The following is a 12,707-nucleotide window of genomic DNA, read 5'->3' on the forward strand; positions in this document are numbered from 1 at the left end:
GTACACTCATTGCCAAGTCTGCTGAAAACCACAGTGAATATTTGAGTGTGTGCTCATATTTCTACAATCACATTTAACAATAAAGCAATAGATCTTCTATTTAAAGGGGAAATTATTTTCATCACTTATTTGCCTAAGAGCAAGAAAGATGCTGCACTGCTGTGGCAAATGAAGAATGATATGTTTCTGGGGAAAAAAAATAAAAAATCTTTAATGATCTGCATTTTTGGGACAGTAATTCAATCTCTGGAGAAAATCAGCTGAAGGGATGAAGTGATCCAACTTACCAGGAGCATTGCAGAGGTTCCATTTGGCCGGGAGAGCTGGATGGACATTTCAGGGAACATCCTGTCGATGCGATTGATCACATCGTCAACGTACCTACAACCAAAGCACACAGCAGCATCAGCTCAGGGGCTCTCTCACACATCAGCTTATCAAAACTATGCTTTTCAAAAACATTTATCCTTTCTAGAAATTAGCCTTTAAAAAATATCCTTTTTAACCCTGTTCATGGGACTTTCCTGAATCAGTCTCTCTCTGATACCTGCATATCTTTCAAAACTACACGCAAGTAATAATTCAAAAAGTTATTGATAATAGGAAGCAAACCAAAGCCCTCTGCAAGTTATTTTGAAAATCAATTATTCAGCCCTTAAAAAAATGCACCCACTTAAATTTTACTCCAAATCTGTCAGCCTCAAACTCCTGCCACTGTATTTCTGTACTTTCCTCAGGAGGACTGAAGGACACACAATTAAAATTACTCCTCAAGTGTAGGAATTCACAAGCTGTCATGTCCTTACTCTCTCTTTGATAAACTTAACAGATAAAGGTTTTATCAAAGTCTTTGGATGATTCTTAGTGGTGATTTTTTTTCCTCCTGAATCTTTCCAATTTATTTCATGCGCTGATGGCTCTGAAATTGGCTGGTAAATTCCAGATGTTTCTCTGGAGCAATCAAACACAAAGGTAAAACAAAATCATTTCTGCTGGGTGCAATCCCTGTTTCTACAGGCCAAGGTGAGCTGGCACAGTGTTGTCCTGTTCCCTGGGATCAAATTCAGAACTGACCTCCACTAACACAAAACCAGAATTACAGAGCCCTTGTTTCCCAGGACACATCACCCCAAACCATGGACATGCCACTCCAGCCACACCTCTGAACACATTAAAATCCAAATATTTGCTTTATCAGAGTTTCCAGGACAGTCTGTATCATCTGTGCACTGATCTGTCCCCATTTATAAACTCTGTAACTCAATCAGATCCATGAATGAATTCATAAATAAAATTGTTTTCATGCTAATCCACATATGTGCTCTGCAAAAAAAAGACTTTGGGAAAATTGGTTGCCTGAGTTAGATTAACAAAAAAACTCAAAAAAACCCTCAAAAAACTTTAAAAAAAGGGCACTAATTATTTCCCTTTAATCTGCTTAAACAAAGGCAAAAAAATGTTGAATTCTTCCTCTTCAAAGTAATTCAGTTTTAATGTTAGTGCTAAAACCTCCTGAACAACAATAGGGTGCTATGCTCCAACTGCTACTTTGCAGAGGATTAAAACAATCAGAAAAAGTAAAATCAAATCAGGAAAGCTACACCTCCTCAGCTGGTAAAGTCAGCTTTTAAAAGTAACCAAGGAATGGAACGAGTTATGACAATTTTGCACAAAAACCTTAATTCACACTTGTCATTGTGCAGAAGAAAGCTCCCCCATTCACTGCAGTGACTCATTAACACTTGCTGCTGATAAGCAAAGCCAAAACCATCCAGAAGCCAAGAACTTCCTCAGCACTGGGAGAGAGGAGGAACATCAGCCACTGCTCCAGGAGGAATAAACTACACATGAACAGCACCAACCCATTTCAAACACTGCTGAACCCCAGACTGATTTCATACAGAGGACACTTTATGTTGTTTCATAAATGCCATTACTCCAGGATCTGCAAATAAATTAATCTTGTGCTTGTGGGGATCAGGGATGACTGGCTGGGGTACAGCAAGGAGAGATTCTGTTTTTCTGAATGTGTCATGATGCAGATTTTTGCATAGATTAAGTTTTTCCAATTTGCCAAGCTTTAGGCAATAAGTTTAAACAAGCAAAATAAGAAGTTGAAGAAAACAAGACACTGCATAGTCAATGCATTAAGGAAGGAAAATTCAAGTAATTTTAAATCATGTGCACAACAGTTGGACGTGGGCACTTAATCTGCTTAAGTCCTTCTGAAAATCCCAGGGGACATGTACACTCATCCTTTGAAAATGGGATTCAGGCTGGCTGGAAGTCATCCATTCTTTGAAGTCTTTCTTAGAAACGATTATTTTTAAATGTAAAACTTGTCTTGACCATGAGGCTTACAATCTGACTCAAACCCAACTGTCACCTTGTACCATGTGAGCATTGTAAGGCAGGACAGAGAATTCACAGGGCTGTAAAATCTTCCCTTTAAATGAAATCACACATACAGCAAACCAGAAATCTTCTAATTTGCATTAACCACCTTCTGAAAGCACTAAAAGGTGAATTACTGTGACTTTTTGGGCTTAGATGCCTGTTAATTTTGTACCACTTCTCATAGATCAGTTGACAGAAGAAGGAAAACGAAAACCACGTGCTCCAGGAAATGTGATGTTTTACTTTGGCAGCTCTATCAGAACCAGCACACAGGGAGCCTTTTCCTTCTCTTCTCAATCCATGGGATGGCAGAGAAAATCCAGACCAACAGGATAAAAGATCATTGATGTATTCAGCATTATTTTGTGTCCCTGTGCTTTTTTTCAAGCAGCCATCAGGTTTTCCTGGCACTCACCAGAACAAAGATTCTTCTAAAATACATATACATAAAATTCATATATATAATTACTTAATTAGCCTGACTAGATTGTGGCCTCAAATACAAAATGACAAACAACCTTATCTAAGGCAAAATTCTTCTGCAGATTTGCCCTTCTGAGAGGACATCTGGTAATAAGGGATGGACATGAGAAATCAGATGCAATGTAATCAGAGGTAAATGTAAAAGTGTAACTGGTGATGACTTCAGAGAAAACTGAGGAACACATGATAAGGAAGAGATAAAATGCACTCCCGAGGCTGTCTGGAACTTATTTTGTAGAACTGAAATACATACATTTACTGCCAAAATAAGCACTTACAAAATTTACACATCTCTGTCCAGTTTTAGCTCAAAAATACGACAGTTCCTATTTATTTTACAGAACCTCTTGCCCAGTCTGAGAGAAGCAAAGCACTTGAGGATGGAGAAAAGTCTAATTTTACTTTGCCAACAAGCACTTCTAACTTCTGACGTCCTTTGCACATCTCACTTTTCTTCTACATTCAAAGATGATGGTTGGAACAGGCATTGACAAACCCAGATGAAATAATGCAAAGTGCAGAAAAGCAAATGGCAATCGATTTGTTCAGACATTTGGCCTATTTTCATCTCAAGAAAAAGAAATTCATGGAATGTTCAGAACTAAATACAAGCTGAAATTCCATGTCCTAGAACAGGCATTGTTCCACCTTCTGAAGAGTGTCTAGACAAACTCCCATTGCTTCTCCTGGATGCAAAGGTGGTTTTAAAAAGGTCTGAGGCCAGATTGCAAAAGATTGTACCAAATAATCCCCATTTTGCAGCACAGTTTTAACTCTTTATAGACAAAATTTCATATTATGGACTATCCTAAATATAAAAAAAATTTAACAAATCATTGCAACACCCTGAGTTAGTCCCATTCTATTTAAAAAGGCTTTAAGTAAATTCATCAATACCTGCATCCTAATCCAGATCCCTGAAAATCCTACTGAGGAAAGAACAACAGACTCAACCAACAGGTTTTCACCTCATTAAAACTTATCAAGTACTAAAACAATTCCCCCAATGGAATTTTACTGGTCTGGGGGGAGATTTTTAAAATATCTTCAACAGCAGGTTTGTACCAACTTCCCCCTCCCATTTTTTCTACTTCTTTCCTTCATTATTTTTCAGGAAGTATTAAAATTGTATTTTAGACACAGAATCTTTAATTTTAAAAATGCTAATATTATTATTCAGAGGTTTGCATCTGAATGTGCAGAGCCAGCCAGTCCATCAGATGCTCTCAAAGGCTGTCAACACTATAAATCAGTATTTTTATTTTAATGTAGAAGAGTTATTTTTTTCCACAAACATGCCAGATTAATACTACAAAAGTCAAAACAAATCTACTTCATGAACATCAGCAATGACTAAAATTAATTCAAAATATTACACTTCAAATGAAGCGTTGTTATGAACATGCAGAAAAATCAGCATTAGAACAAAGTAATAGAGAGATTAGCTGAAAAATCTCTCTGCCATTTTGCCACTTAGTGCACACATAAATCCTCTAGTCCTAATTAGAGAAACAATGCCTGGGACATGCAGAAGACACCTCTGAAGCAAGTTAGAAAATACTGTTTAGAAAGGCCCAATTATCTATGCAAAACACTCACTGAAAAGTTTCACATTAAAACATCAGGCTGACAATGTAGAAATAATTCAGGACCCATTTTTGTAGGTAAATGCTCTTGTACCATCTCTTTGATTCACATAAAGGCCCCCCCAAAGACAGCAATATAGGAAAGTAATTCATTATAAATGCCTTTCAATTCCACACTGGACAGATGGCTTCACTCTCTAATGTGACCTCTCTTTTTAATTTTTTTTATTTTTACTGGATTAGATCCAGCAATCCAGTGTTAGTGTGATGTTTAACAGCTTAGACAAGACTTAAATAGCATTTATCCCACACAGTGTTTCACTTGGGTGCTGTTCATTTTTTCCACCTAATACAACAACTTAAAAATTAGAAATATAGGTATTAAGAATAATAATTTTCTTTTGGAAGAAAGAAAATTTTGCTAAGTGATCTTGGGAAGAAGGAGAGAAAAAGAAAAGGGATAAAAATACACATTTGTAACATGAAAGAAGTTAATCTTTCCTATACACTCAGCAGAAAACACCACACACAGGACAAAAATAAACTCTACAATTCTGTCGAATTTGGAATAACGATATTCTGGAGAGCAACAGGGTAAACTCTCCACACATCCTTTCACTTACCAGCACAGTATTTACTTGCTGACAGATTTAAATTTTTTTTTTTTTGGCTTTCAGTTAGTATTTTCAACCCAGTTAATAATTTCTTTTCACATGTGTGATATTTCAGAAGCATGAGCTGGCCCTGCTGCACATGTTGGGTTGGTTGATGGAGCCATCAGGGGACAGCATTTGCCTGCACTCATTCCAAGACCCATGGAACAGCTATTTTTGGCAGAACCAAGACTCAATAAAGATTTTAGCAGCAGCAGAATTTAAAGTATTATAGACTTATAAAGAGATTTAATAGTTTTCAGGCAGTCTGATTAGAGAAATAGTATATTTTAACACATACAGGGTAATCACAGTTCTGGTGTGATTTATTCACCACGGAATTTAAGTTTTAATTTGATTCAGCTACCTGCTAGGCAAGTCTCTGCAGGTAGCAAATTTGAGTTGATAGAAGGCTTTTCAGAAGCATCAATTAACAATAGTTATTAAAACAGTGACCTCTGCCAGCTTTGGTGAGATGACACTTCCTGCTTGGATAGGCAATGAAGAGCGTGAAAAGAAATTCAACACCACTCACGCTGAGAACGCGACTTCACGTCTCAAGACTAAATTAGACAGCTGGCACCATCCCTGACATCTGCACAACAATCCTGGAAGTCTCTGCCTCCTCTGCTAAATTCCACAGGTTGGTTTCTTATTTTTTTTTATTATTATTGTTAACACAGGGCTCTTGCTTTTCACTTCTGCAGAACCTCTATAAAACGCTCATGGTTTCCCGGCTCTTGTTTTGAGCAACTTCTCCTCCAGCTATGAGTTTCCTTGCCAGGCTGTTTTCTCACACAGTTGTTAACACTGTCCTCTTGTCCTTTCTGAACAAACTGCTTCAGCAGTTTCCTCTGTCTTCTCACTCCATTTCCAAGTTTCTCGTGGTGGAAGATTCCAGCCAGGATCCTCTTGGCTCATTTTTCTCTTCCCTTCTCATCTGCACACTGGCTTGGTCTCTGCTGCTCCTGCAATGCCTCTGCTCCCGCTGGAAAATCTTTATTCATGACACATCAGAAAGGAAAAATGCTCTTTCAAATAACTAACTGATTTCTAACTACCAGGAGGTGAGGAGAGGGCAGAAGGAGCAAATCTGAGTTGTGCACAGCTCTTCAGTCTTGGGGCTAAAGCACAGAATGAGCAGGAAGGAGTTTCAGCACTGGCTTGGCAGGATGAATCCACAGGTGAGGGAAGAAATCAGGATGTGTGGGCTGCAAGGAATTGATTTGCTAAGACACCTTGAACAAAAGTCCTAAGGAACAAATATGCTAATTTTTTTTGCCCAATTCCACTCTATTCCACCTTCAGAGAAGTGGAAGCACTGAAAGATCCAAACCTGAGAGAAGGCAGACTTCCATTGATTCTTACAAATCCACTTGTCTTCAACTCTGCTGCAGACATTATTTTGGTCATAGGGGAATTATGCTTTATTACTGAGTGGATGCAAAAGATTAAGTTATGTGCCTAAATAGTCTAGCAGTGTTTACATATAAACACAGGGTGGTCTGCTGCAAAAGCATATGCACACAGAGCTGTATCAAACACTCACCATCTGCACTTCTCACTCACAAAAGGCCAAACCTGGTACAGCACTTAAGGACACATGTGGAATCGTTTGGACAGTTCTCCAGAAGCCAAGACAGAGTGTTTAAGGGTTGGATTTAGAAAGACATTTAGAAACCTGAGGCTGTGATTCAACAATTTTCAGGCTTCAGCAGCAATAGTGACATAAGGCACTGACACATCCCCTCCTGCACAGCATTCAGCCCCCTCAGCTGTGCTGTGCTGGAGGAGCTGGAGCTCACAACTGAGCTGGCTTGGGAAAAAAAAAAAAGAAGTATTAGTTTAAATCTACACCAGTTTCATGATTCAACTCCCTGTGTGGCTGCACACACAGCCTGCCAGTACAATTCCTGCTGGCACCACACATCATGGGCCAGGAATGCTGCACACTGGGGTCATTCCATTACAACAATAAAATATTGGTTTATGGTAAAATGTTGTTACTTAAACGGCATTGTTTATAGAGCAAACACAATTCAGAATTCTTCAGTGCCACCGTGAGTCCACTGCTAAGTGACGTGGTGCAGACCTGCCTGGAATGTCCTCAAAGGTCTGAGCTGACAGTGATGGCACAAATGAACACAGGTTCTCCTGCTGAAAGCTTCTGCTGCTGAATCAAACAGTCTCTGGACATCTGCACATTTACATTAAATATGAACAAACAGCTCTGTAACACACTCTGAAAACACACGTTGTCAGTGCACACTTTGTTTTTTAAGGCAGAGCAAAAAGACATCTGTTCACAATGCTGAATTCCAGTGCACCACCTTCAAAAGCATAACTTTAATCAGAAAACTTTAAGTTACAAATAGAGACCCTGCAGTCCAATTCCCAGGGCTATTTTAGAGTAGTATCGAAATAGCTTTCTTTGTACTTATGTGGAATGCTTTTCAAAATGCCTTTAATTCACAGCAGTAATCACGAGAGGAATATGGATATTAGAATGTGTGAAAACTGGTTAACAAAACAAGCAGGCATCTACTTTACAGTCATCACCAGGATCCTGCCTGAGCCTGCACTGGTCTGTGCTTCATGAAAAAGAAAACATTAACTCCTTTATACACACCTTGGGAGGAAAACCAGCCCTGCCTTAACCATTCAGCATCAGTGGTAAAATAATTCCAGAACCAAAACTCCACAGCACAAATCCATTGTTCATATTTCCACTTCATGAAACACAATGTTGCACCACAACAATAATAATATTGTTATTATTAACAATGAATGCTAACAGGAGTAATTTTCAGGGGCCTGGGTAAGATTCAGAATTATTACATCAGTGTTTACCTACAAAGATGGTTCTTGAATTATTCCTAACTTTTCAAGCAATTTGTGCCCCACACATCAACCTAAATTTACATGTACACACACATTTCCATACAGCAGAGCTGTGTCAGAATTCCAAGGCAGAGTCCTTTAAAAAGGAAAACCAGAGTTTGCACACACACAGAGCTGTCCCCCATGGGGCTCCAAAGCTGGATAATGTCCCCAGCCTCTCAGGAACCACCTGGGGCTGTGGGTCAGTGCTGGGAGGTGTCCCCAGAGTCCTGCAGAGAGGGATGGGGGGATGAGCAGAGGGACAGGGGATCAACAGAGGGACGGGGATCAGCAGAGGGACAGGGGACCAGCAGAGGGACAGGGGATCAGCAGAGGGACAGGGGGCTCAGTAGAGGGACAGGGGATCAACAGAGGGACAGGGGATCAGCTGAGGGACAGAGGATCAACAGAGGGACAGGGGGATCAGCAGAGGGACAGGGGGATCAGCAGAGGGACAGGGGATTAGCTGAAGGGATGGGGGTGCTCAGGTGAGGGACAGGGGGTTGGGGCTCAGCAGAGGGACAGGGGCTCAGCTGATGCTGATCTCAGCAAACACCACACAGTGCTTTGACAAGGGCCACAAAGGAAGGCACCAATCTCAGTCCTGTTTCCAGGAAATGTGATGGCCTGGGCTGGTTTCTTGCCCAGCTGCCCAGCCAGTTCCCCAGGGAAGGCAGTGGGGCTGTCTCCCTGTCTGCACTGACCACCTGATGGGACCCTGGCACTGTGCATTAATCCTGAGTTCAGCCTTCTCAAGCTAGAATTCAGTATTTTATAACATTTTATTTTCAGTTCTGCTATTGAAGATTTACTGCAACAGCAAAGCCTTCTCACTCTCTTTCTTTGTGCTTTATTTCTCTCTCAACAGAGCAGAAATTACAGTACTTACCTCCTTTTATGAACAGCAACAGATGATGCATGATACCTATTAGTTATTCTATACTCATGGAAGCAGTGAGATTTTACCTTTGGGTGCAGTGACTGATGAACAGGAAACACAGGATGTTGTGCCCAGTTAGACTTTTCACACACTGGGCTTGACCATGACAGGCACTGCTGGCAGGAAGAGATCTTAGTGATCACTTCTCTTAGGCACATCAACTGCCAGAACTTAGTGAAGGCATCACAAATTCCAGAGGCTGGGAGGAAGAGGGATCTAACCCTCTGGAGAACAGCTAATATAGCCAAACAGGAGAGCAGAGCAGATCATTCCATACACAGCACTAAAAATACACAGAATTAGTGAAGATTCAAATTTCAGGCCTCATCAATAGACTTCAAACAGCCACTCCAAAAAAAAAATCATCCACTTCAGGATCTAGAGCTTTGTTAAAATTATAATTTGTGGTAGAAACAGGCAAGTGTTAATATCACTAGTTCTAAGGGTACTTAGGATACTTGATATCAGCCTTTAAAGATCCTTAAGATCAATTTGTTCTTCTGTAATTAAGAGGAAAGCAAAGGTGAAGAAAAAAAGCAGAAAAGATGATATATAAATGTTGTACAACCCACTGCAATTTATTACACAAGCTTTTACCAATTTCAACTTTTGTGATCACTTACTTGAAGCTTTCTTGAGGGAATTTCATAATTAGTCCTGGTTTTTAGCTCTTCAGAATTATGCTCTGACCAAGTACTTCGATCTGCCTGTGATACTACACAGATAAAAATCTATCTTGCAACTCAGAGGTTTATCAAAAGACTCCTTCAAGGTCATCTTCACACTTCAGTAGAAAAACTGGAGATAACAAGTACAATTAGGCATTTAGAAACTCAAGACTCTCCCAGTACAAACATCTAGGAGAGAGAAGCCCTTCAAAACACTATTTTATAAAAAATATGCTTTCATCACTTCTTCCTCCAGCATGACAAGCTGTTCCTTAGGTTGAGATTTTTTATAGGGCTTATGGAAATTAATTGCGTGGCTTCCGCTGAAAGTCACCGTGGGGGAGGAGGGCGAATTCCCTTGAGGGAACTCTCTGAGAAAAACTCCTTGAACAAGAAAGTTGGTTAAAGGAAAGGGCTCATCATGGCTCTAACTCCTGGGCTTGGTGAACACAGTGCAGACATGGCAGTAAAGTGACAGCAGAAATTCACTGCACCTTTCTGGCCATTTCCCCACTCCTGTAATTCCCTCTCATTTGTTATTTCCACTCACACAAGGATTATGTGCAGCCCCAACAGAGATCACACAGGTTTTAAGTTCACTGTGGCTTTTGAAATGTTGGAGCCTCTGAGCTGGAGTTTAAAGTCTTTCATGGGGTTGAGAGTTGGACTAAAGCCAAGAACCAGAGTAAGAAATACAGAAATTCAGAAGTGCAGTCCTGTACCTGCATCACTTGACATCACCTGCAGAGTTTCCCCAGAAAATAAAACCTAAGCTAGCATTAATGCCAAATACATCTAAAGTAGAATAAGCCCTGCAAAACTACCATGTCTGGAGCAATCTGGGAGAAAAGCTCAGCCTACTGAAAAATAATAAGATTCTGTTTATGTAGGCAGACTAAGAGAGAAAAGTGCCCAAGTGACATTCAGGGAATGAAAATCTCCCAAGGTAAGCACAAATATTACCATTAACACTGCCTAGCTTAGTCCCTAAATACATTGCCAGATTCTCTTCATGAATAGTGAGCTCAAAACCTGTGAAGAGCAAATTCTTTTAAGGCATGTCAAGTTGGGTATTCAAAGTCAAGAAATTTCAAGTTATCAGATAATTTCTAAGAGTGAATAGAAAAAGATTTAAAAAAACCAAAAAACCCACCAAAAACAAAAAAAAAAAAAACCAAAACAAAAAAAAACCACCCACAAAAAAGGACAATCTATGCAGTCCCAGTCCTTTCTTTAAAATAAATAAATAAATAAATGAAGCCTGTCCACTGTAATGTGACTGAGTGGTACGAAATAATCCACCTGTCCCTGGGTCTGTACTTGGTCAAAAGCCAGGGTTTGTGATCTGCCAAACATCTCCAAAGTGCTGCTAGGGAAGGGCCAATAAAACATTTCTTGCAGACCCTGCAGACAACAGGAGCCTGCTGAACCCTTTCTGATCAGCAGCCCCAGTGTCTGGCCTGTCTGTCAATGCCAGTGGCTCTCAGCAGGGAGTGGTTTATTATTCTAATAAGATGCTCCAATGAAGAGAGGGTCAGCTCTGAATCACTGCCATGAGAAGATTTAATTAGATTTTTACACTGACTAAAGACATTCCCTGCACACACACAAAATTTTAAATATGGAGATAAATGACAGTGTCTTTTAAGGCAAGGTTACTTTTGTTTTCTTTCTGTTTTAAACTCCCTGTTCATATTTTTCCTTTTCTTGAGACAACTGTTTACATTACGCAGTTACAGTGTCCAAACTTAAAGGTTTCTTGTGAAAGAGTTCAATAATTTTCTGATTAAAAACTCTCTGGGTAAACCTGCTGAAGTATTCCACCCAATACAGAGCTCTAGAATTTCCTAGGAAAAGGTCTGAAAACCCATACCCAATTAAAAATTAGAAAAAAACCCAACAAAACAACCCAAATTTTCTTCATCACAGAGTAAAACCTGCAGAACAGATTGATACTGAATACACGTGCATTATACATCAATGCATTATTGTTAATATGCTGCTTTAATTAAAAACACGCTGGATAAATAGGAGAAAGGGGCTCAGCTGTATTGATCCACACAGCTGCAAACTACCTGTATTAGCAGACAGAATGTTCATTAAGGGTAACCTCATATCAAAGATTTCTCTAAAAGCCACCAGAGGAACGTTGAAGTCAAGCACGAGGGCCAGGGCTATTAGGGCTGCTTCAATCATTAGGAAACCATTATCTCAAATTCATGCTGCTACCAGGATACAGGTTCACCCAGTAACATGACAGCAAATTATATGATTAATTAGCTCCCACATAGCTACTGTGAGTCAACCAGTTGAAACTGATGCCCTACAGAAACAGATAAAATATTACCCAATGGTAGCTACTGGCTCCAAAGATCTTCCTGCAGTTACACCCCCAAAAATCAGGGAATTTGCAGATGGGAGCTCCCCATCCATGCTCACTTTGCATTCACTACTCAATGTACAGACATGCATTTCTGATTTTTCTTTCACCACTTAATTATTTTCACTTTTTTACCTAATTGCAATCATCAAGTTTCCTGTAGATTCAAAACATAAACTACACTGGCATTCACCTAATGGTACCCACTCTTAAGAGTACTTCATAGGCATTTTTAAAAAGGAGACAAAATATTTGCTTCCTCTGGCAATTTGGCAAAAGACACAATGAGACAAACATTGCAAACAACTCTGAAAAGGATGATGGGAAAGCTGGAAGAGAAAGCTCAACTGAGAACAAAACAAACTAAATTACATCCACACTGAGAAGTTCCCTGCTCTCACTGGTGTCCTGCACTCCATCCCACCAGCTGAGTCAAGTGGTGAGAAGTCAGCAATAGCAAAAAAAACCAAACAAACATGGGAAACAAAACAAATCTCTCATTTTGTTCTTTTCAAGGGTTTTAAAAAAAACCCCAAGTACATGTGTGTACAAACATTACCCAGCATCACAGCAGTTAGTGCTCCCTGACACCTGGAGAGGCTCTGCTCACTCAGAGCTGAACTCTTCTCAGTACATTCTCTCCTTCACACTCAGGAGATGGCAATGAACTATTTATTTAGGATCTGAAAACAACAGGAGTCAACCGTGGAGAAATCTTAT

At 39.8% G+C, this 12,707-nt stretch overlaps 1 protein-coding gene across 1 annotated transcript in view; it reads right to left on the minus strand.

Annotated features, from left to right (window-relative positions):
- Window positions 1-12,707, minus strand: part of MED27 (mediator complex subunit 27) — an 83,500-nt gene that overhangs the window by 25,623 nt on the left and 45,170 nt on the right. Inside the window, exon 4 of the mRNA XM_033077612.1 lies at window positions 288-381. Within this exon, the coding sequence (XP_032933503.1) occupies window positions 288-381 (94 nt within the window). The remainder of the gene's footprint in view (window positions 1-287; window positions 382-12,707) is intronic.

Source organism: Catharus ustulatus, chromosome 21 (genome assembly GCF_009819885.2).
Source record: "Catharus ustulatus isolate bCatUst1 chromosome 21, bCatUst1.pri.v2, whole genome shotgun sequence".
Lineage (NCBI taxonomy): Eukaryota > Metazoa > Chordata > Aves > Passeriformes > Turdidae > Catharus > Catharus ustulatus.